Source organism: Rhamphochromis longiceps, linkage group LG8 (assembly GCF_057381845.1).
Source record: "Rhamphochromis longiceps isolate RC_006_pf linkage group LG8, R_longiceps_female_GT1.1, whole genome shotgun sequence".
Taxonomy (NCBI): domain Eukaryota; kingdom Metazoa; phylum Chordata; class Actinopteri; order Cichliformes; family Cichlidae; genus Rhamphochromis; species Rhamphochromis longiceps.
The window spans coordinates 13,975,784-14,001,375 of NC_140564.1; the positions used below are offsets into that span (position 1 = coordinate 13,975,784).

General features: G+C 45.1%; 1 protein-coding gene across 2 annotated transcripts in view; it reads right to left on the bottom strand.

The window, feature by feature from the left end:
- Positions 1–108: 108 nt before the first annotated feature.
- Positions 109–25,592, bottom strand: part of arhgap22b (Rho GTPase activating protein 22b) — a 59,263-nt gene continuing 33,779 nt past the window's right edge. For both annotated transcript variants that reach the window (XM_085415871.1, XM_085415872.1), the window contains 7 exons: positions 19,679–19,807; positions 12,704–12,911; positions 12,471–12,603; positions 12,320–12,393; positions 12,109–12,230; positions 10,970–11,981; positions 109–5,918 (listed from right to left, as the gene is read on the bottom strand). In XM_085415871.1, the coding sequence (XP_085271997.1) occupies positions 5,696–5,918; positions 10,970–11,981; positions 12,109–12,230; positions 12,320–12,393; positions 12,471–12,603; positions 12,704–12,911; positions 19,679–19,807 (1,901 nt within the window). In that variant the 3' untranslated portion in view covers positions 109–5,695. The remainder of the gene's footprint in view (positions 5,919–10,969; positions 11,982–12,108; positions 12,231–12,319; positions 12,394–12,470; positions 12,604–12,703; positions 12,912–19,678; positions 19,808–25,592) is intronic.

Genomic DNA, 25,592 nt, shown 5'->3' on the forward strand with positions numbered 1-25,592 from the left:
ACTGTGAAAGTCATTAAAGACACATTTTTCCTGGAAAAGGGTGATACAGAAAGTGGTCTTGGGCTTAAAAAAAAAAAAAAATCAAACATTTCAACATACCACCTGGTAAAATACTGCCCCCTGGTGGTGCAAGGTTTATTTAAGATTCGCAGCGGGTAATTACATAAAGTACCTTTTAGGACCAGCAAACTGTGAAGCACCATAATAACAGTAATGAAAATAATAATAAAAAAAATATTCATGTAGTTGTCCTTAAACATCACCACACATGTCAAACATTCATGAAACCCTTTCAATCAAAATGTAGCTTCTGTTGAGACAATCAGTTTGGGTCAGTTGATATATTCATCAGCTAAGGACAAGTATTGATGTGTGTGTGTTTTTGGTTATTTGTGATATTTTGCAGGTATAGTTAAGATTAACAAGTGATGACCACTCATGGCTTGTTTGATTTTTTTTTTTTTTTTGTTTAATGGCCTGAGTGATGTCATTGGGAAAGAACTGTTATAGACCAAATGACCTGAAACAAGGATGGGAACAGTCAGTTGTGGAAACGGAAGAAAAAAAGTAAACTATCAGTGACTAGTATTTTTTGCAGTTGCCATCTTGTTTTGTTTTCTGCTTATTGTGAACCAAAGTGACCGTATTTGAATAAGAAGCTAGGCATCGACAAAGAGCTGGGTCTGAATGAGAACCTAAAAACACCATGTACGTCTACATCCTGGCATCTTATCTATTCCTTTTTTCTTTTTTTTTTCCTCGCCTGTCCCGTTTGGTTCTTTTGCCATCAGAATTATTGTCTAAAGGCAAAGAAAGATGCCCAACGGATTTCTTTCACCAAATGGACCATCCCGGCCTTGCCGCATTGGTCCATTTGATTGACCTTTGTTTTTATTGTTTATTTTATTTTATTTTCACTTGCTACACACGGGACAGACATGACTGGGGGAAAGCAAAGGGAGAAAAAAAGAGAGGTAGGGAAAGAAAAACAGCGGGGAAGAGGAACGGTGATAAAGGGCAAAGAACAAACAAAACAAACAGACAAAAAATACATATTTCAATCACCTGTTGAGAAAGAAAAACGAGAAAACAAGCAAGAAAAGAGAGCAATATAATGAACAACATCATTGCGATAATCTAACAGTAAAAAACAGTAAATATTGAATATTATTGTGCAGCACGTAAGATCGACAGCGCACAGTGTAATTTGAGGTAGGAGCCAAAAAGGGTGTAGTTTGTGTGTGTGAGCACCTGTGTGTACACCCCCGAAGGGGCCCGAGCGAGCCCCACGCTCCAGGCCCCGACAAGCAGCCACCAGGAGTGAGCCGGTGCATACCTGGACGCCCATCCCCGGACACCAAGAACCACCAACGCACCGATGTCTGAGGGTGTCTGCCACTGACAGGGGGAGTGGTGGGGGGAGATAGGCCTCCATACCTTGGAGGGCCTGAGATGCCCCTAGAGAGGTGGTGTCTGATACCCGACCTGACATATAGACACAGACAAACAGGCACACACAGAAACGAACATCCATTCCCACCCTCATGCTCTCATATGCACTTACGCCACACTCACCCAACGTGGAGACAGACATAAATAGACACTGTACACACAATCACACTCCCCAAGCGTACTCTATACCCCAGGTCTAGGTACCCTTGCATCTTATCTATTCCAAAGTAGCTGAATCTTAAAACTTATCTTCCTGGACCGTTTTACTCTGAATGGGATCATCAGCCATCATAAATCCACTAAAAAACTTAGCCTACTTGGTAAAAAGTGAAAACTCTACTTTTTGCAACAGTGCAGTTGTTTTATGTTGCTAATCTGAAAGAATGGCAGTTAGCATCACTTTGAAGCTAGGTTCACTTTTTTATTATCTCTGTGAGATCAAAATATGCTCACTGTGTTGTGCTTATTCTATCATTCAAAGTTTAAGTATTACAGGATTGTGAGGTGTGCCAGTATTGGATTGATTATTAGCCAGCATCTGCTATTTGGGCTAAGACTTTAGACAAGCAGTCCCCAATCCCCGGGCCGCAAGAGTTGAAGCTCGGGTGTGAAATTTATGGTTTATCGCTTTTTTTTCTTTTTTTTTAAATCATTTTTATCATTAACTCTGTTTCCATGGGTCTTTTCCCGTGTGTTATGAATAAATCCTCTTTTTTTTGGTACCAGTACTAGTTTTATTTTGTTGTATTTATCCGCGACACCTTAACGGCCGATCCATGAAAATATTGTCGGACATAAGCCGGCCCGTGGCGCAAAAAAGGTTGGGGACCGCTGCTTTAGACTGTATATAAAATTGGAGGCCAGTGTCAGGATTTGACCACACCCATTTTGATTCTGGGGCCAAAAGTGGCCATATTTGAACAGAAGGTGGAGCGCTAAGTTATCACCTGTAACGCTAACAGAAACTCCAGTAGGTCAGGTTAATCACCGTCATGTGTGTAATCCTTGTCACCTTTATTTCCATACATGGTCATTTGTTACAATAGTGGAAATCCATAATAAATAAGCACCATAGATGATCCGCAGAGCAATAACAAACATTTAACCTTCGTCATGAGACATATAGGAGAAAAGTAAAAGGCTGTTGGAATCAAAGAGTTAGACCAGCGTGTACATGTGCAAATGAAGTCAATATAACAACACTGTATTTTAGCTCTTTAAAAAATGGTCACATTGCCCAACCAAAAGCACGCTTTCACATATAATTGTACTGCCTAAGGGGCCCTTCGGGGACTGACTGTTACTAGTTACACCTCTCGATGTTCTGATTAATGGTAAGATGCTGAAGATAACGTTCTCACAAAACTCAGTAGTACTCACTCATCTTGGGAGCAGACATTTGAGTGTTACAGTGAGTTTGATGCTTTCTCTATTGTTTACAATTTTCTATCGGGCTGGTTTGATCAACGACACATTACATTCGCTATAAAGATACATTCTTAATGCAAAACTTCCATTCAATTCACAATTCACTTTCACAAGAATTGGCACCTTCGAGGGACTCATCAGCATCAGCAGTTTATTCCATATGTCTTTTAAAAAAGCTATTATGGAGAAGTATATGCACCACATCTGTGGACAAGCAAGCAACACTTCATTTTTCCTAGTTCAGAACACTTCCCTGAAGGCACAACCAGGAAACTCCATTGTTTCTTTGAGGGCAGTGTTCAGCTTCGTGTGCCAAAATCAACATGGCTTCCAGGCAGGCCATTCTGATCTCTCGTGAGCGAACTGAGGCGGTCTAGCTTTGGTATTTTACTGTGTATTGTAAATGGACTTCATGTACTGAGGCACATATCCCGTGTGCTAAGCTGAAAAGAACCTGTTATATTATCTGTACATTAAAGGTATGTTGACATCAGTGAGGATCAGAGCGAACCAAAGATTGAGGCTTTGCCATCAAATGAGTTCGGGAACCATGTCGATGGTGACGAGAGGCACTGGAAGAGCCTGAGGATAAAAGAAGAGCTATGGCAGAAGTCCCATCTGTTAATGCGTTTGCTTTTTTTTTCCCCTCTGAAAAGAAACTGTTTGGAAAGAGTAGTTTTCTTAAACCTGCCTTTGTGTTGCAATATACAAATTGAACCTCCTAAAGCTACCACTGTAGTTAAGGAGTCAGTTTACCCAAATAGTACAAAATACTCGTAATTAGAAGTTATAAGCTACTCAAAAACTTTCATTTGCCCAGATTTGAAGATATACAGTACATGAATGGGATTTTGGCCAGCACTAACCTAGTATAATTTCAGTGTCTGGTGTTTAAAAGATTAAAATGATATTTAAAAAGGGTCAATTTGTAAAAGTTACAGTTCTTTTTTAGAAACTAACATTTTCAAATTCTGAAACAGAAAAGTGTTTGCTAGCTTCCTCTACAGCCTAAACTGACCCTGCAGTATAAGACACTGTTTGACATTTTGGGAAGTGTATTTGCTTTCTTGCCAAGTTTTAGCTAAAAAGTCCAATATCATCATGCATACTAACGCTAGACATAGCTACCTCGGGTTAGCATGAAAACCACAACCTAATATTTTCTTAATATTTCAGTTTTTAAGTGCCCAGAAAATGAAATTATATATGTTAATCAATTAGCTTTGCAAGTGTCAGTGAAGTTTTTATATATAAACAATACTAGGCCACCATTTTAACTTGTGTTACGCTAGGCTAATTGGTTAGCTACCTTTATCAAACGAGCCATTTCTAGCAATTTCTGACCAAAAAATCTATGTATGGGGCCAAAATGCTTTTTGAGGTGTATGATGAAGGAAACTACGGAGCCCCGCAGGGGACATGGGAGAAAAAAAAATTAAGACTGACTTTTGCGAGATCTCGCAAAACTATCTCGGGATCTCGCAAAAGTTTTGCGAGATCTCGCAAAACAAACTCGGGATCTCGCAAAACTTTTGCTAGATCTCGCAAAAGTTTTAGCCGCATTCTTCCCGTTAGCTCGAAGCTAACAGGAGGTCGAGACCTACTTCAGCCGGGAGGAACACCGCTTTCCCGGCACATCGTGCCTTGACCTCCCGGTCGACTTCGAGCCGGCGTCCGAAGAATGCGGCTAAAAGTTTTGCGAGATCCCGAGTTTGTTTTGCGAGATCTCGCAAAACTTTTGCGAGATCCCGAGTTAGTTTTGCGAGATCTCGCAAAAGTCCGTCTTAATTTTTTTTTCTCCCATGTCCCCTGCGGGGCTCCGTAGGAAACACCACCTGTTAGGTGTATAATGACTTATTACTAACAGGTGTAAATTAAAGTCTTTTACCATACCATGCATAACAGCTTTTGTCTATTAATGATTCTTTGTTGGTTTTAAGTTTTTATTACTAAAATGATATTTTGATCTAACAAAAACTAATTACTTTCCCTTTTTTAAAATCATCAACAAAGCAGAATAACTGTGAAGTGTAAGAAAATATCTCTAAGGTATTAGCTATTTATGTCTTAGCTACCTATTAACATGTTTACGCCTACTTTGAAACAATCACTATGAAGCTGTGTTCATAAGCCCAGTAGGCTTTTGCATTTTATAATCAATAGCCTAATAGCTTAAAAAAAAAAACTTCTTAAAAAATGGCTCTTTACCAATGGTTCTAGAGCCTCGTGTTTGTGCCCCTAAGCTAGGCTCAATGGCTATTAGCTTTAGCACCTTCTTTGACATACAGGCATGAGATTGGTTTCACACTTCTCATCTAACTCTGCAAGACAGCAAATAAGTGTATTTCCCAAAATGTGAAGCTATTGCTTTAAGATCCCATACAGATAGACAGCAGTCCACTGTCTTAAGTTGCACACTTTTAACACAAAATCCATTCAGTTATTGTCCTTTTAAAGTAGTGGTTAAAGAAGTCAGTGCTATCCACTTCATAAATTGTTACATTATGTTCCACCATTTATATCCAGGCACCTGAACTCAATTTGTAAGACAAACCTCTGCAGTAATCACAGGAGGGCCATCTTTGTAAAATGAGTTTGAAGCATGCGTAACAAAATCAAGACCACTTGCTGTTTAGTAGAGATGATCCTCAGAAAGAAAACAGTCAAAGTTTATTTCCTTCAGAATTTTCTATCTGATCTCTACGCATGTGCACAAGTAGGTTTTCTTTATTTTCTATTTTCAGTCTTATTTTGAGTTAGGACTCATACCACAAAATGCCCCACCCCCACCCCAAGACAGATGAGAGGCCGTGTATCAAAGGTCACTAGTCCTTGCACCAAGGGCCAGATCGCCCAGCGTGGCAAAAAAATCCTCCATTTCCTTTTCCAAGAGGCGGTTGCGATTCTCCGCATCCTCCCGTGCCCGCTCAGAGTTTCTGAGTTTTATCTCCAGCATGCGCTGCTTCTTCCTCTCCTGCTCCATCTCCTGTTCCAAACGCTCCATCTGGGCACACAGAGCAGCACTAGACTCTTCCAATCTGTGTGGAAGCACAATACACACAGAAAAGGTCACGGACATTTGCCTTTTTTCTGTTTGGCTGAACCACCCAGTAAAGCACATTTCAAACAACTTCCTACCTTCCCAACTTTTTGTCTGACCCGTGTGCCCAGATTAATACTAATGTGATATTCTTGGCATTGGAGGAAATAAAACAAATCTGCCCTGCAAGAACCGCTGTTAGCTATCTCTCTCTCTACATATATATATGTCTTACTTGCATAATATAATCTCTATCAGTTTTCTGCAAACATTTCCAACACTATCTGGAGCTGAGCTACCAAAACTGGCACACAGGTATAGCTTATAGTTCTTATCTATAGCAGATAATAACATCATCACGTTGCCTAGCCAACACCTACCAAGGGCTATAATGACCCATTTGCAGCATTTATGCACCTCTAATGCCTTATAAGAGCGTTGTATAACTTTAATTTTGCAACGGTAAAATTTCCTTTATATCCAGCTTTAATTATATATAATATATTATGATGTCATCATGTTGCCATGCAACCACCTAACAACAGACTAAAATTATAGACCAAACAATGTGTCCAAATTCATGGGCTGCATCCTCCTGAGGACGCATTTGTAGACCGATTACATCACAGCGACGCGCCGAAGGCTGTCCAAATTCGTAGACTCCTCCGAATGCAGCCGACAAATGCGTCCTCCTTTTCCCCAAATTTGAAGGATGGGTCGGGTGTGTCCTTCGTGGCCCACCATATCCCAGAATTCATAGCGCGGCCCAGCCAAACTCCAGTTTCCGGCAATGGCGGCCGCTACTAAGTTTTAAAATTACTCTTATTAATCTTTCTGGGTCACAAAATAAACTTTTAACATATTTTCAGACAAGAATGTGGGTGTGTAAACTTCAAATATCTGCTCGGTTTATCAAGATATCACATATTTCCAAAAGTGCTTCAATGTTTTCGGAGACGTCTGTTATCCACCAGCTCGATAGCTAGCCAAGAGCTGGCTATCTAGGGTCACTAGAGCCGCAGAGAATGGCACAACTCCCGGCACATCATTTTCAGATCACCGCGGGCTTTCGCTACTCAGGTTAAACGTAATATATAAGTCACTTAGACAACCTAAAATGTTATTGTTTGGCTTTTTTCAGTGTTTTATTTGTTGTAAAGTTATTAGATTAGATAAAATAAAACTTTATTAATCCTCCGGGTGGGTTCCTCCTTGGTTTTCAAACAGCTGAATAAACGTCAAACAGAAAACGGATTAAACAGAAGTGTGAGATTTACGCCAGTGTCCTGTTATATTTTAGATAGCAAGGAGCAGACGGCCAAGTTTATTAAACTCCACCGAGACAGCGGTGACGCTAATCAGAAGGCTAGACCGTCCAATTTCACAGTCGTTTACTTCCGGCTTACCCAACCTGAGGACCCGGCCCACGTAGACCGCGAAGGCCGGGTCCTCAGGAGGATGCAGCCCATGAATTTGGACACGCTAATAATGACGCATGGGCACAGGTATATAAATATGCTGCTTCCAGCCCAATGATTTAACATTTTGTTTGTTGCTTAAAGCACCTCTGTGTCATGGTCCTGGGTCATGTGACCCAGTATTCTGAGTTTTGTTATTTTTTTCAGTCTAGTTTCATTTCAGTTTATCTAGTTACATTCTGTCATGCCTAGGTTACAGTTTTAATTCATGATTTATCAAGCTCCCCATTTTTAAGAAGAATAAGGACCCACTTAAATGTGAGTCATATCGCCCAGTAAGTTTACTTGGATGTGATTATAAAATACTGACCAAGGTACTGGCAGCTAGAATTGAGCTTGTCATAATCATAAGTAAGATAATACATCCTGATCAGACAGGGTTTGTTGCAGGTAGACAACTCTCCAGCAATCTCCGCCGTCTGTTCAATGTAGTATATACTGCTGAAGATAACATTATGCCAGAGATTGTGATATCCTTAGATGCCCACAAAGCCTTTGATCGAATAGAGTATTACTATCTATTTACGGCCCTCGAAAGATTCGGCTTTGGTCCAACATTTTGCTCATGGATTAAAATAATTTATTCGAGCCCCCAGGCTATGGTGAGAACGAATAATATCATATCTGAACCCTTCTCTCTATTCCGGGGAACAAGACAGGGGTGCCCTTTGTCACCCCTGCTCTTTGATGTGGCAATTGAACCCCTTGCGATGATGCTGAGACAGGCTGCTGAATTGGTAGGGATACAAAGGGGGACACAAAACCATAGGCTGTCCTTATATGCTGACGATCTCCTCCTTTTTCTGTCAAACCCTGCCACTAGTATCCCGGTGGCCCTTGGTATTATCAAAGATTTTGGGAGGGTGTCGGGCTATAAAATTAATTTAGACAAAAGTGTTCTTTTCCCCATTAATAAACAGGCGAGGAAACTTTCTTTCCGGGCCTATCCCTTTGCAATACATAAGGATAGATTCGCATATTTAGGTGTTAATGTAACTAGTAAGTATAAAGATTTACTGGACTATAACTTTAAAGTTGCACTGGACAAAGCGAAATTAGATATGGAAAGGTGGGCGTCGCTCCCCTTATCATTAGCAGGGAAGGTAAATTCTGTTAAAATGATTATACTGCCGCGGCTCCTCTATTTATTTCAGACGATACCGATTTTCATTCCTAAATCATTTTTTAAGGAATTGAACAAATGTACGTCTGCCTTTATTTGGAAAAAAACTATCCCCAGGATAAGACGGGAGTTTCTTGAGAGACAGAAAGAAGAGGGAGGTCTGGCTCTGCCGAACTATATGCACTACTATTTTGCTGCTAATATACATAAGTTGTTATTTTGGGTCAAAGAGTTGGATGAGGATGAAACCCCAATATGGGTTCATATGGAAAGGTATGTCTCTAGTCCAGTGTCCCTGCGCTCCCTGGTCTGCGCTCCTCTACCCTTGAGCAAACATCTTTACACAAACAACCCGGTGGTATCTCATTCTCTGAAAATTTGGACTCAATTCAGATCACATTTTAAAAACAGAACCGCCCTCCTGTCTGCTCCCATCTATGGAAATCACTTGTTTCCCCCAGCCCTCGGGGGAACAGCCTTTAGGGAATGGCATAGAGCTGGGGTGGAATGTGTCAAACATCTTTTTAAAAATGGTACTTTTATGTCTGCTGCTCAACTGGAAAAGGACTATTGGATTGGGGCTGGACATTTCAGAGGTTGACTGGGGGGGGGGGCTGTAGATCTAGTACACTCTGCTTCTATATGTGTGAGACACGGATTGATACAGTTCAAGGTGTTGCACAGACTGCATTTGTCAAGGGAGAAACTGGCAAGAATGTACCAGGGGGCCAATCCGACCTGCCCCAGATGTAAACAGGTACCAGCCAACTTATGCCACATGTTCTGGTCTTGTTCCAGGCTGAAAGACTTTTGGGCTAACATCTTTAGAACATTCTCATTCATTTCTAATAAGGATATGGAACCAATGCCTCTGACAGCCATCTTTGGTGTGGCACCGAGGGAAACTCAACTAACAGCCTCTCAGAGGAAGGCAATAGCATTCGCCTCATTGCTGGCTAGGAGATTGATTCTACTTAACTGGATAAAGGCAACACCGCCATCCCATAAACGCTGGGTGGAGGAGGTGATGGCACACCTCAAATTAGAACATCTCAGATTTACTATACAGGGCAACACCAAGAAATTCTTTAAGGTCTGGCAGCCTTTCATTTCCTATTTTGAAGATGAGTTTCCTTCCACTCCATAACTGGCAACTCCCCCCCCCCCCCCCCCCCCCCCCCCTTGTTTTTTTTTCCCTTTTCTTTTCTTCCTCTGTCTGGGTATAGTTTTGTCTTACACTGTGCGGTAGGACTTGAGTTCGAGCTTTTCTGTATGAATGATATGCTTTCTGAAAACTCAATAAAAACACTTTGATTATTATTATCAAGCTCCCCATTTGTCTCATCCCTGTGTGAAGTTTTTTGTGTTAAGTCTTCGTGTGCTTATCTGTCATGTGTCATGTCCAAGTTTTCTTTGTTTGTCAAGTTCGAGTCATGTCTGGGTCTCGCTATGTTTCTCGTTTTATTTTGAAGGATCCTTGTGTTTTTTGTTTATTGTATTTAGCTTCGCGTCCCCTGTCCTGTCATTATGTTAATTGTTGTCAGCTGTTTTCCCCGTGTGATTCCGCTTCCCCTGATCATTCCTTATGTGTACTTAATCCGTGTGTTTCTGCTCAGTCGGTGTCAGATCGTCTGTTATCCTCACCTCATCTTTTCATAGTTTCCGTTATTGTCTCACTGTTTCATAGCCTGCCTAGTTACTCTGTGTTCATAGTTTTTTCATAGTTCTTTCACAGAGTGTCATAGTCTTTTTAGTTTACACAGTGTTCTTAGTCTCCTTAGTTTTCCCAGTTTCAGTGTTCTCTAATGTTTTTGTCATGCCATCAGCCACAATAAAGGCTCGCTTTATTTTTGGAAACCTAGTTCTGTCTCCACTGTGTCTGCATCTGGGTCTACCTCTTCTTCACACCGGTGCACCCCGCCGTGACACTCTGTGTATGTCTTAAAAAACATGCCATTTATTTCCATGACAGGTTTTAGTTGCAAAAAGGGAAAGGTTTTTGAAAATACCAGTTCATTTTCAGTGTTACAGATAACAACATTTTAAGTGTTAACACACTTAAATTGGTGTGTTACAAACTGAGCATAGGTGTGCTTTAACCATGCCATTTGGGTTTAGTATAAAAAATGGTAATTGGAATTATGGTAAATATACAATCTTTTGTTTTGGGAACTTTTTCCATCTCAGGATGTATTTCATATTTATTTATTCAGTCTTTATTCACTGTCTTCCTGACGTGTTCCCCCAACTGTAAAGAACAGCAATACGAAAGTGCCCTTTAAAGGGCTCACAGCAGGTTGTAATTGAAGTACTTCCATTGGTTCTGTGCTAATGAAATAAAAGCCTGACATCCAAAACCATAAAGTTCATTCAAATGTCTTTCTATTTACCATATAAAAGACCGACACTACTATTATAAGTTTGAAAGATCCTGCATCAGAGACTTACTTTTGGATCCTGGCCTCATATGTAGTCTTCTGTTTTCTCAGCTCGTCTTTCAGTCCCTCTACCAGGCTGCTCAGTGTTAGTTTTTCCCCATCTCCATCTTCGGACATGATAATGGACGGCACCCCGGCTGCCGTGGCCACGTTTCCATTTTCACTGCAGGCTGCGCTGCTGCTGCACAGCTCCATGGCCTCGCAACTGTCCTGCTCGGAGCTCGCGTCTGTCGTCATCCCTCCATCCCTTTCTTTGTTAATCTCTCTGTGGCTTTCTCCATCTTCCACCACACCTCCACAGTTCTGGTGCACCGGGGGCTCGCTTGCTGAGTCCGGGACAGATATTTCACAGGAGGACGTGGACCACGGTGTGCTGGATACACTTGGAACGCTCCCCATGCTAGAGGAGGAGGTCACGTTGTCATACGTGGACAGCCTCTGGGACGAGCCGGTGGAGTCACGGTCACGGGTGGACCGCTCCCCTGAAGATGTGCGCCGGTGTCCCCTCAAGGAGGACAAACCGTTCATAAGCCAGTTGCCCCCGCTTCCACCTCCTCCACCACCAGAAGACAGACTGGTTGTATCTGCTGCGGAGCCACTGCTGCTGGTTTGCTTAGCTTGCGGCTGGGAACGAGGCGCTGAAGAGCTTTTGAAGGAATATTTCCAGGAAGGCATGGTCTTGGCTTGTTTACTCGGACTGATTACCGTCTCACCCTTTCCCGATGAAGACCCAAGTTTTGGTCCAGGGTTTGGGTTAGGGGTCTGAGTGGGACTGACGGCTGCGCACAGCTTGGCGTCCAGGGATGAGGCACTGCTGTGCAGATCTTGGTCTGGGTTGGAGATGGGGCAACTCTGAAGGTCCTCTTCAGAGATCCAGGCTCCCAGGCTGCGGTGTTGGAGATGATGCCCTTGGATGGGGATCTCAGTTTGGGGTAGAGCTGGCCCCTCCTGTTCCCTCCCTGAGTACAAACGGTTGTGTTCCCTGATGAGGACTGTCATCAGGTGCTGGACAAGAGAAGTTCCTAGACAATACAAATCACATTCAGCCGGTGTCGGTATAACTTTTTTAGTTTTATTCTAAACTATCATTTTTAATAAATAAATTACAGAAAAACAGAACCTTATTTGATTGTCATTAATTTTCTGTACCTTCCATGATAGTGACTGGGTCCTCCATCTTCGGTCTAAGGATGTTAGGTCCAAATACTGTGGCAAGGTTCTGGACACTCATCTTGTTCTCATTACAGTGGGACTGGACCTCATCAAGGAATCTAAGGAGAGATATAGTGAAAAACTAGAGTAAAAAACTGATTAGGCTACAAAAGCCTAAGTTCTCAACCTAACGGGTGAAGTCACTCACTTGCATATGTACTTGAGGAGGTTGTAGTTCGGTAGAGGTAGAGTGCTAACTTGCTTTCCAAGCTCCTGGACTCCCTGATATGAGACAAATCATCCTTATTCTACTCACAGTACCACTCAAAGTCCTCACACCAAAGGTAAACAGCACATACCTCCTCCTCATCTTTGGCCAAAAGCTGCGCACAGGTTAGAAAGTCTTCATATTTGGAGAAGGGGATAACTGGTTCAGGCAGCTCTCGCAGGTACAACTTCAGCAAGGATGCCACTGTGTGGACGTCTGTGTTACTGCAAGTCAGAAAGAAAGATGATTCAGTAGAATTCAAATCAGTGATGATCATAAAAGTCTTTGGCAAAGTGAATTTTCCCATTTCATCCTCTCACCCACCTGTCAAACAGGGGCTTGTCCCCACAGTCGAAGGCCTCCTGCAGCTCCCTGACCAGGTTGGCCTGTCCTGGCATTCGAAAGAGACCTTCCTCATCCAGACCCCTCTCTCTGATAAAGTCCACACACTGCTCAACCAGCAGGGGTGCAAGGCGGGGGCCAAACTTCTTCTCGTACTGCACTGTGTCCTCTAGATGCTGGCCAAATATCCCTGTTGACAGATGGAAGAAACATAACATGTCAGGGCTTTCTGAAGGCACGAGGCCGTAGTTGGTTTTTGGATTGTGGAGCAAGTGATGAAAATATGTACATTTATTCTGTGGGAAAATTGAATATGACAGGATGTTTCTGGAACAGCATTTTTTGGTTATTTGTAGCCTTCATATGATTACAAAGATAATTAATAAATAAATAAAAAGTGACAGTTAACATGAACAGAGGAAAAAAATGCCCAGAATAAATATGCAATTTTATGCCAGGTTATTACCTGTTGTTTGGCTGCAGCAGTCACAGCTGGATGTTAGCTTGCAGTAATGGTAGTAATTGAAAGAACAGGAGCTGCACAGTTGCAGAAAGCGTTTGTCATACCTCCCCAGCCCACATTTCACCATGTTCATCCATTCCTGTTCAGGCATTTGACTCTTGTAGCTGGTAATTAATCTTTCATTTATCCCACAGACTTCAGCAGAAACAAGCCAAGTTGAGGAAAATGACAGAGAAGCTTGGAAAGAGCAGCTGAGGAAGCAGAGACATGTTGCATGGGATCTGCTGTGACTGCAGTGCTGCTGTTAAGGAGGGGTCTATGATTTGGCACAGATCTATTCTGGACACAGAGGCAGCAGACTGGCACATTTTGCCTGTGAACTGGAGAGGGAGGCTGGAAATACCACCCAGCCGGTCAGGGGATTCACTCTGAACATACACAGCAAAATCTCCAGTGTTAATTTAACACTGGAGATTTTGCTGTGTAGGTGTCAGTGTATTGACTTTCACTGTGCATTAAGTATGAATGTTGAGGGGAAAGTGAAAATTCTAGTGATATAGGCTAATGATAAGCTAAGCTAATGCGCAAAAATATATTATTATATATTCATTCTATTGTTTCTTTTTCACAATTTTTTTTCTATCTCGTTTTAAAACTTTTCCTTTGGAAAGATAAACCCCCGCGTATCAGCTTAAAAACGCTTCAAAGAACCAAGGATAAAGTCCCCTTCTGGCCACATGTGCCTCAATTTTATTCCACAACTTAGACATCCACATTACTCACACTCTCATAACACATACATATAGGGCCTTGAGGGTGGGCACGTTAACGGCGTCCAGTGGATGGTCTGTGTATTCAACCCCACCTCTGGCGCCGGTGCCCACCTCTCAATTTTAAATCCATGTAGACATTGAGGGTTCTCGGGAGGAGCCGTGCTAACGCCTGCTGCTCTCTGGCAGCAGCACCATGCTCTCCCGTGTTTTAAATGCACCTTAGAACAACACGCAGCAACACTACACATGAGCGAGAGGAGGGAGGTTTGGAGTCTTCACACACCCCTGTTCTCTGCTGGCCATTGGGGCGGGGGGGCTGGAAGGAGGTGTTGGCCGTCCCTGCTGCTGCGGAGCCTGGGGTGGTCTGCTTGCCTCCACCCCGGGGGAAAGGGTAACATCTCCTGGGTCTAGGTGCCGTTTCCCCCTCCAGGGGCGAGGGTACCTGGACCCGGGGTATAGAGTTTGTTTGGGGAGTGTGATTGTGTGTACAGTGTCCATGTATGTCTATCCCTACGTTGGGTTAGTGCTGAGTATTTGTATATGTGTGCATGAGGGTGGGAATGCATGTTTGTGTCCATGTCTATATGTCAGGTCAGGTCTTACACTCCACCTCTCTGGGAACTCCCAGGCCCTCCAAGGCCTATCTCCCCTCACCACACTCCCTGCCGTTAACTGATGCCCTCAGGGGTCGGTGCGTTGGTGGTTCTTGGTGACCGGGGCTGGGCGCTCAGGTATGTACCGGCTCACTCCCGGTGACTACTTGGCGGGGCCTGGTGCCTGTTGCTCGGTCAGGCCTCTTCTGGGGCAAAGGGGGCCCTCGGGCCTCCGGCCTCTCGGCCTGCGGCTCAGTTCACTCTGGCACAGCTGGCTGCCGGCAGCTGGCGCCACTGCAGCCCCCTCTGGCTTCTGCTCCGTGGCTACTGGGTGACCCCTCATCTGGGGCTCTCCTCAGCTTTTCCCAGGAGGGTGGCACGGATGCCCCTCCGGTGGTCCTCCTTGGGCTCTCGCACTCTGGGGCCTCTGGATGTCTGGGGCCTGGATCTCCTCCATGCCTGCTTCATGCCCTGGGGGACCGGGCTATGGCTCTCTACATCCTCTAGCAGACTATTACATGTGGAAACCTGGAAACCATTTGAATACAAGCGCGCTGATCCACACAGGTGTGCACACAGGTGTTCACTGTTCATAGACATAAACTACACCTCTATTGGCTGCCATCTCCAAGCATATTGTGCACTGTCTGTCCTTTTTGCTACACAACAAAATTCAATATTTAGTATTTACTGCTGTTTACACTTAGCTAGATTAATGCGATGCTGTTGTGTTTAGTATGTTGCTCTGTTTTTTTTGCTTGTTTTCTCTTCTTTTTCTCTCAACAGGTGATCCAGGAGATTTTTTCCCCCCCTTTTCTCACTGTCCCTCTCCCCTTCTGTTTTTCTTTTCCTTCATCTTTCTTTCTCCCTTTCCTATCCCTCAGTCATGTCTGTCCTGTTTGTAACAACTGAAAATAAAATAAAATAAATAATAACAACAAAGGTCGATCAAATGGACCAATACGGCAAGGCCGTGATGATCCATTTGCAAAGTAAATCCATTGGGTATCCTTGTTGGTCTGCAGACAACAAATCTGACGGCTAAAGAACCAAATGGGACAGGCAAAAAAAAAAAAAAAAAAAAAAACTTTTTAAAGGTGCTTTAGTTTTTTTTTTCTTTCGAAGACCTACACAAAAGCTAGCATTTTTTGCCATCTTTTCAACGGTCAAAAATCTAGAAAAAAACATGCTAGCTTTTTGTCCTAGCAGCACAAAAAGCTAGCATTTCAGAAAAGTTAACAAAAAGCTGGACAAAAATGCTGTTAGAATTTTATCAGTTGCTAGCACAAAATGCTAGCGTTTTAATAAAAAGCTAGCATAGACAAAAAACTAGCACATATTTATTACAAGATTAAAATGAATTATTATTTTTCCAATCTTTTGGGGGGTATTAAAAAAGTTCAGATAGTGAGAAATGCTGTCATTGTCCAAAACGATAAACATGTGACTGGAAAGATGACCCAGGACTCTTTACTCTCATTTCTTCATGCACCAAGTATAAAATCTATCTATCCATTTTCTTCTATTATCCAAATTGAGGGGGTGGCTAACACAGACACAAATACGTTACACTCACATTCACACTTAATGGTAATTTGGGACCTTTCAATTACTAACTGGATGCCTTTGGATTGTAGAAGTAAGCTGGAGAGAATCCACACAGACGCAGGGAGAACATGAAAACTACACACAGAAAGACCCCAGCAAGCCAGTGGATTCAAGCCCACATTTAAAACTTCTTGTTTTGTGAGAGCAGTGCTAACCTCCGTGCATAGCATTGTGGTATTGCAACTTTTTCTTAATTAATTAGGCCTATGCTAGCTATTTATAAACGTCTGTTATTTGTGTTTCTTGTGTGGACATTTAAGCTAGTCATGCTTGTCATAGATCTTCCCTTATTTTTCCATCAGCCAAGCTTACAGAACTTCTTTTTTTGGGTGTTTTTATTTTCTAAAATTGAGGGAATAAACAAAGATAAATGACTAATTTTCATAAAGAATAGGTCTGCTAGTTGCCAGCAGCTCTTAAACATGCTTTACTAAAGACAAGGATTAAAATTAGATTAATGATATCATACAGTATATTATTTATGTGTTATTCTACATTTATCCCCCTGTTAATATAGAGCTGCTTTGTAACCCAACACCTTCCTGCTCAGCTGCTCCTTATGCCCCACATCATAACCAGACAGGCCTGGTTATATTTCTGGCCTTAGACATCCCGAGCAGACAGGGTGAGAATTACCTGCAGGCTAAAGAAATGAGACAGAGTTGGGGTTGGAGATAGTTTGCATAGCTCAGCTCAAGTGTGTTACCTAAACATTAAAGACAGAGCAGAGATGTGGACTGCAGTCTTTTCTATTCTAGCAGAAAGAGCAAGTTTCATATATTTTGGGCGATGTGTTGAGCTTATAAGGCAGAGAGGAAATCTCCTGCACTGGAAGGCATGCCTTGAATTATTGCTGGCAAAGAAATATGAATAATATATCTTGCTTTCTTTTACACAAAGATGATGAACAAAAGCAGTGTTAGCTGGGCGTCGGGGGGTTCCCCGGAGGCATTTTCCTTGGGGGGCTCAACCCGGGGTAGCGGTCATGTCTGGTTAGGGGCTCTGTTGGCTCTCAGGTGACTGTTTCCTCGCGGCTGCGTGCAGCGGGACTAGGGGAGGGTCTGTGCTGACGGACGTGGGTTACTGACCTGGTAGCCTGGCTGCCCCTGGGTGGGTCCGGGATGGGCGTGAGCTTTCCTCTCCTCAGGGGCTCTCTCTACAGGAGGGGGAGATACAGGAGAGGTGGAGGAAGATCTCAGCCTGGGTGTTTATTGTCTTATGTAGTCTGGAAGAAGAGTGGATGGTGGGGTGGGTGCAGTTTTCTCTGTGGTGGGATTGGGTGGACTGTCCTGGGCTCTGTGGGGCCGGGAGGCGCTGCTGCGCTGGGCCCCGGTCTGGATGGACCTGGGCCCCCTTTCCCTGGTGGGTCGCGGAGTATGGGGGTGCCTACTGGGGTCAGCGGGGGAGCTGGCCCCAGGGAGGGGTCACTTGCCCCTCCCTTCCTTCCCTCCCCATCTCCAGCTGCCTCCCTCTTCCCGCTCCACCACAACCACCCACACATGCAGGACCTTGGAGTAGGGGTATGTCACCAGGGTGCAGAGGAGGCCACCCCCCCCCCCCCCCCCCCCCGTCCCCTTCTGGCTGCCTCTGCCTCAATTTTATCCCACAATTTAGACATTCACATTACTCACACTCTCATTACACATACATATAGGATCTTGGGGGTGGGCACGATACACGGAATCCAAAGTACCATCAGGGTGTACACCCCACCCCTGGCATCGTTGCCCACCTCTCAATGTTAAATACACGTAGACATTGAGGGCCAGCAGGAGGGACCATGCGCTTACCTGCTGCTCTCTGGCAGGTAGCTCCATGCCCTCCTGGCTTTTAAATGCACCTTAGAACACACATGCATCAACACTACAATGAGCGGGTGGAGGGAGGTTCGGAGTCTTCTCTCACCCCCATTCTCTGCGACCTGCTGGAGCGGGGGGGCTAGGAGGAGGAGTTGGCCGTCCGACTGCGGTCTGGAGTGTGGGGCCTCCCTGCTGCTGCGGAGTCGGGGCGGTCTGCCTCCCCCCACCGCAGGGAAAAGGGTAACACCACCTGGGTCTGGGTGCAGTTCCCCCCCTCCAGGGGCAAGGGTACCTAGACCTGGGGCTTAGAGTACGCTTGGGGAGTGTGATCGTGTGTACAGCGTCTCTTTATGTCTGTCTCCACGTTGGTTGAGTGTGGAGTAAGTGTATATGAGAGCATGAGGGTGGGAATGGATGTTTGTATATGTGTGTGCCTGTATGTCTGTGTCTATATATCAGGTTGGGTGTCAGGCGCCACCTCTCTGGGGACATCTTAGGCCCTCCAAGGTATGGAGGCCTATCTCCCCCTACCACCACTTCCCCTGCCAGTGGCGGACTCCCTCAGACATCTGTGCGTTGGTGGTTCTTTGTGTCCGGGGATGGGCGTCCAGGTACACACCGGCTCACTCCTTGGCGGCCGCTTATCGGGGCCTGGAGCCTGGGGCTTGCTCGGGCCACTTCGGAGGTGGGGTGCCCCCGGCCTCTCGGCCTGGGGCTCGGTCACTCAGGCACGGCTGGCTGCCGGCGGAGCTCACGGGCGCGTCACTGCAACTCCCCCTGGCTTCTGCTCCGCGGCTGCTGAGTGAGCCCTCATCTGGGACTCTCCTCAGCTCTTTCTGGGACAGTGGCGCAGCTGCCCCTCTGTTGGTCTTCCTTGGTCTCTTGTATTCTGGGGGCCTCTGGATGTCTGGAGTTTTGATCTCCTCCATACCTGCTTCATGCCCTGGAGGACGGGGCTGTGGCCCCCCCACACCCTCTAGCAGATCATTACATGAAGGAACCTTTTAAAAAACAAAAAACAAACGCGTCCATGCTCACAGGTGTACACACGGGTGATCACACCCACAAACTACACCCTTTTTGGCTCCTACCTCAAAGCACACTGTGTTCTGTTGATCTTATGTGCTGCACAATAATGTTTAACATTTAGTATTTACTGTCATATTCCCATATATCATTGTGATGTTGTTTATTCTATTACTCTTGTTCTCTTCTGCTTGTTTTCTTTTTTCTTTCTCAGCAGGTGACCCAGGTGATTGATATATGCATTTTTTTTCTTTTTTTCTTCTTTTTTTTCTTTTTCTGCTCATTCTGTTGGTTTATGTTTTTTGCCCTTCTCCCCCGTCCCTCTTCTCAGCTGTTTCTCTTTCCCTCTTTCTTTCTCCCCTTCTTTCCCCCAGTCAAGTCTGTCCCATATTCAGTAAGTGAAAATAAAATAAACAATAAAAGGTGAATCAAATGGACCATTATGGCAAGGCTGGGATGGTCAATTTGGTAAAGTAAATCCGTTGGGCATCTTTCTTTGCCTTTAGACAACAATTCTGATGGCAAAAGAGCCAAACGGGACAGGCCAAAAAAAAAACAAAAAAAAAAAAAACAAGCCGTGTTAGCTTGGCTTTTATGTTTGTATATTTTCCTTAGAGAAATATGGATTTTTAGTTGCTACTGATTGGTGGCCTAATATGTTTTTTTCGTGTTTCAGTTCAAAGGTTTGGCTTTACCTCCTCCAAATGGTGCCCAGATGACCCGCCGTATGGCCTTGACCCAGTCGTCCATATCGCTCTGGGAGTTTGCCATGAGCAGGAAGGATTCATGGCTGATTGGTGCCCGATCCTTCTCTCCTGTTCCGCCTGCGGGGACACACAAGGAAGAAGCGTATGAGTGAGTACAACAGAGATGAAATAGGGCTTAATCGTGGAATCAAACTTGTGCTCTGCAGTGTGATGCTACTAGATGGGTTTTATTTTTGGTTATTTGTTTGTTTTTTTGTCTTCATAGGGAACTGCCTCATAAATTTACCTTGAAATAAATGTCAAACTGCTCAGGACTTTCTCTGAAGTATCCTAGCAGTTGAATACAAGATAATAAATTGTTGAGAAGATGAACTCTAACAGAAAAAACATTTAAAACAAACCATTACTGTTAAGAATTAACAAGTAACTATTACAGATATCATAAACATGTAACATGATAAATAATAAGCCAAAAACCTCACAGATCTGATAAAGGGGAAATGATTATTTGGATTAAGTTGGAATTGTGATAGCAGCAGATTTCGCAGAGAGCATTGTTTACTAGTTACACATATATAAGTGAATTTGATCTTCTTTACCTTAAGGTGAAGAGGTTTTGAACTCTTATTAGGTCTCTATACATGTTTGATACCAAAATAATACATTTAAACTGAAAACAAGTCCAAAACATACATTTGCACTGGACTTGAGTGGGCTAAATGCTGGGGTAAACGTTTTGGTTTGGTAAGGTGGATTCAATTCAATTCAATTCGCCTCAAGGCACTTTATATTGTAAGGTAGACCCTACAATAACACATACAGGGAAAAACCCTGTAAAAAAAACTTTGGCGAAAGTGGGAAGGAAAAACTCCCTTTTAACAGGAAGAAACCTCCGGCAGAACCAGGCTCAGGGAGGAGCGGGGCCATCTGCTGCAACTGGTTGGGGAGAGAGAAGGAAGACAGGATAAAAGACATGCTGTGGACAAGTATGGAAGAGACAAGAGCCAGAGATTGATAACAAGTGTGATTCAGTGTAGAGAGGTCTGTTAACACATAGTGGGTAATAAATGTAACTGAGGCAGAAATACTCATAGGATGCATCATCGGAATCCCCCAGCAACCTACACCTATTGCAGCATAACTAACGGTGTGTTCACACCGAACGCGATAGAGGCAGGCAGAGCGTCAGGCTTACATGTAAAGTCAATGGAAAGGCGCGCTGACCCGCGATTGCGGCTCCCGCGAAAATTCGGAAGCAGATTTGCGTCGCGAAAACGCCAAAACGCCTGAAACGCGCGTGAGTGTAGCGCGTTTCAGGCGTTTGACTCGCGAAAAAAACCACGCGCGTGAGTTTATGTGTTGCATTTTGTGCATACACGCGTTTCGCGTCCCCCGCTCGAATTGGAAAAATCTGAACTCCAGCGTCAAATCGCGCCGCGACAACCAATCAGGAGCCTGGTGACGTGGCTGTTACCTAGTTCAAAGAGGCAGATCCAGCCAAAGCCCTTTATTCTTCAATAGAAGGAAGGCTAATCAATGCCGTAGCAAACAACCCGGAGCCGTACGACACCAGCTGCTTTCTGGACCGAGACAGGAATATAAAGGACCGAGCTTGGAGGAAGATATGTAAAGAGATCGGGCAACCTGGTAAGTTCATTCATTTCTCTTAAGTTTTCTCTAAAGTTTTCACTGACCCGGGGAAGCCGCACAAAAGCTAGCAAGCCACCGCTATTTTCCCACTGACGTACAAATACCGTTCTGCTTTTAGGCATGTTGTCATTTAAGAATATATTTTATTGTTTATTAATAAACAGCACACAGTGGTCCCGCTGTTCATCTGTCACTGCCTCTTTTTTCTTAATTTTCATTTTCTTTTTTTTGCACCGGACAGCATTGCATTCTGCAGCCTGATTGACAAATCTCCTGCGCTTGCCAAATTTATCATGTTTGGTTTTGATAACCATCACGTCCAATAGAAAAAACAGCACAAAAACACCCATAACTATGAGCCTCATTCGGAAATAGACACCTGCACCGCGAGGGAAAAAGGCGCACGAAAGTGGCGGGCAGATGAAGACAAAACACGGCATAATAATACTTTTACGTTTTGCAATCTACAAAGGTTTGCACTTTGAGAATCAATTGTGAGAACTGTGACCAATGTTCATGTGTGTGGGGAAAACAGTGTATAAAGTGCGTGGCCAGGGGCTAGTTATTCTGAGAACCCCTGCTGCAATAAATGAGGGACCACTGTCTACTCTATGATTATTATATTCAACCTGTTAACATTTAATACTGTATTGATAGAACCAACTGATTCTGAAGCAGAGCATCCCCTGTTGCTTCTCCTGGCTCCCCAGTCCCTGAGCTCCTGCTGCTGCACCCACAGATATGTACAGCAAGCACTGATACCTTTTTAGTCGGTGGGATTGCCTGTGATCACCTTTACTAAAGATCTACAACCAATCTGATTATATCCTGTTTTTGGTTTGTTTGTTTTTTTCAATGTTGAAATTAAAATCTAGTAGCAGCCTTCTCATTTCTTTGTGTTTTGTGCTGTTTTACAGGCCCACAGGGGAGGACGGCTCCGAGGCAGATGAGGGACGGGTCCCAGGACGGTCCATCGGTGGTGGAGCTGGAGCCACACCAGTCTCCAATGGAGCATTTCCTCCTCAGCCTGGTTCCTGCTCTGGAGAGCAGCTGGTCCTTTTTATTCCTGTCTCTCTGTAAATACTTATATTTTATATATTTATGCTTAATGTATTTCTGTGTGAGAATTTTAATATTATTTCAAATCAAAAATCAACCAAGATGGCGCCGCGTATGGTTGCCCTGGTGCTTCAGTGCGTTACTTTTGTTTTGTTTTTGTGCATTTCTTCTGTGTCTGGGCACTCCTCTGGATACTCGTACACCAGAGAAGAGCTCCTTAACTACAGGACTACAACGCCTGTGGATTTATTTCCAATATTTGTCGCATCTGCGGCAGATTTACTGCTGACTCTGACCAGGAAAGCGAGACGCCGAAAGAGAGGGAAGCGAGCCGGCGCACTCGTGCGTTTGAGGAGACGCGGACTGCGAACTGCTCTTCCTGGGATCTTCCTTTCTAATGTACGCTCACTCGGGAATAAGATTGACGAACTGGCCCTGATGAGAAGCATGAACAGAGACTTTGCCTCCTCCTGTGTCTTATGTTTTACGGAGTCGTGGCTCAGTGAGAACATCCCAGACTGCGCGCTCAAGCTGGAGGGCTTCCATCTGCTGCGCGCGGACCGGCAGGCCGCTCTCTCCGGTAAGTCCAAAGGTGGAGGTCTCTGCTTCTACATCAATAGTGGCTGGTGCACAGATGTGACAGTGATTGCTCAGCACTGCTCTTCCTCTCTGGAATATCTTTTTATCCACTGCAAACCGTTTTATTCTCCGCGGGAGTTTGCTTCATTCATCCTGGCCGCTGTTTACATCCCGCCAGACGCAGATGCGCAGGCAGCTCAGTGCGCACTCGCGGAGCAGATTCTCCACACGGAGCGGACATTCCCGGACTCTCTCATCATTGCTTTTGGGGACTTTAACAAAGCCAATCTGAGCCATGAGCTTCCGAAATATAAGCAGTATATTAAATGCCCGACCAGAGAGGAGAGGACATTGGACCACTGTTACAGCACGATCAGCGGGGCCTATCGCGCGGTGCCCCGCGCTTCACTCGGACTTTCTGACCACGTCATGATCCACCTAATCCCCGCGTACAGACAGAGGCTGAAGCTCTCCAAACCTGTCGTGAGGACTAAAAAACTGTGGAGCAACAAGGCTGTGGAGGAGCTTCGCACGTGTTTGGAGACCACAGACTGGGACACATTGAAGGCTGCTTCTAACAGCTTGGACGAGTTTACGGACACTGTCACCTCCTATATCCACTTCTGTGAGGACAGCATTGTGCCATCACGCACCAGGGTGAGTTATAACAATGACAAACCCTGGTTTACTCCTAAACTCAAAAAGCTGTGGCTGGAAAAGAGAAAGGCGTTCAGAAGCGGAGACAGGGACTGCTACAGAGAGGCCAAGTACAGGTTCACTAAAGAAGTGGACATTGCTAAACATCAGCACTCTGAGAAGATGCAGCAGCAGATCTCAGAGAATGACTCGGCCTCTGTGTGGAAAGGTTTTAGGAATATCACAAACTACAAGCCTAAAACCCCCCACTCCACTGATGACTTGCTCTTAGCCAACACCCTTAACGACTTCTACTGCCGTTTTGACGAGCCATCAGGCAGCCTTCACACCTCCAACGGCCCCAACAATAGAGGCACTTTGGACACTAATTCCCCCACCTCTCCCCCCTCCATAGAGCCATCACCACCTTCAAACTGTTCACCTACAACACCCCCCTCCTCACCCCACACAAAAGAGGATTTCACACCACCTCCTCCCACCACAACTCTTCATATTCATGAAGCAGATGTGAGGAAGCAGTTTAAGAACCTGAATGCTCGGAAAGCTCCCGGCCCAGACGGCGTGTCTCCTGCCACCCTCAGACACTGTGCAAACAAGCTGGCCCCAGTGCTTTCTGGCATTTTCAACTCCTCACTGCAGGCATGCCATGTGCCTGCCTGCTTCAAGTCCTCTACCATAATCCCTGTCCCCAAGAAACCTAGGATCACTGAACTAAATGACTACAGACCCGTGGCTCTGACATCTGTGGTCATGAAGTCTTTTGAGCGCCTAGTTCTCTCCCATCTCAGGACCCTCACGGCCCCCCTCCTGGACCCCCTGCAGTTTGCATATAGAGCCAACAGGTCTGTAGACGACGCCATCAACATGGCCCTACACTTCATCCTGCAGCATCTGGACTCCCCAGGAACCTACGCCAGGATCCTGTTTGTGGACTTCAGCTCTGCCTTCAACACCATCCTTCCAGACCATCTCCGAGACAAGCTTTCCCAGATGAATGTGCCTGACCCCATCTGCCGGTGGATCACTGACTTCCTGACGGACAGGAAGCAGCATGTGAGGCTGGGAAAGAATGTCTCGGACTCCTGGACCATCAGCACCGGCTCCCCTCAGGGCTGTGTTCTTTCTCCTCTGCTCTTCTCCCTGTACACCAACTGCTGCACCTCCACCCACCAGTCTGTCAAGCTAATCAAGTTTGCAGATGACACCACCGTTATTGGGCTCATCTCGGACGGGGATGAGTCTGCCTACAGGAGGGAGGTTGAACGTCTGGTGTCCTGGTGCAGCCACAACAACCTGGTGGTGAATGCCCAGAAGACAGTGGAGATTATTGTGGACTTCAGGAAGCACACAGCCCCACTCCCCCCCATCATCCTGACTGACACCCCCATCACCTCTGTGGACTCATTCCGCTTCCTGGGTACCACCATCACCCAGGACCTGAAGTGGGAGCCCACCATCACCTCCGTCATCAAGAAAGCCCAGCAGAGGATGTACTTCCTGAGGCAGCTGAAGAAATTCAACCTGCCAACACGGACGATGATGCAGTTCTACACTGCAATCATCGAGTCCATCCTCACCTCCTCCATCACCGTGTGGTACGCTGGAGCCACTATCAGGGACAAACAGAGACTGCAGCGTGTTGTGCGCTCTGCTGAGAAGGTGATTGGCTGCAGACTCCCATCTCTGCAGGACCTGTACACCTCCAGGACACTGGGGCGTGCAGCTCGGATCTCAGCTGACCCTTCTCACCCTGGACACAGTCTGTTTGACCTGCTCCCCTCAGGCAGGAGGCTCCGGTCCATTCGCACCAGAACCTCTCGCCATAAGAACAGTTTCTTCCCCTCTGCTGTTGGACACATGAACAATAACCATATGACTGTTCCCGCCACTAACACATGACCCTACGCTGTGTCACTGCATCATTCCATGTTTGGCACTGATCACCACCTGCACTCAT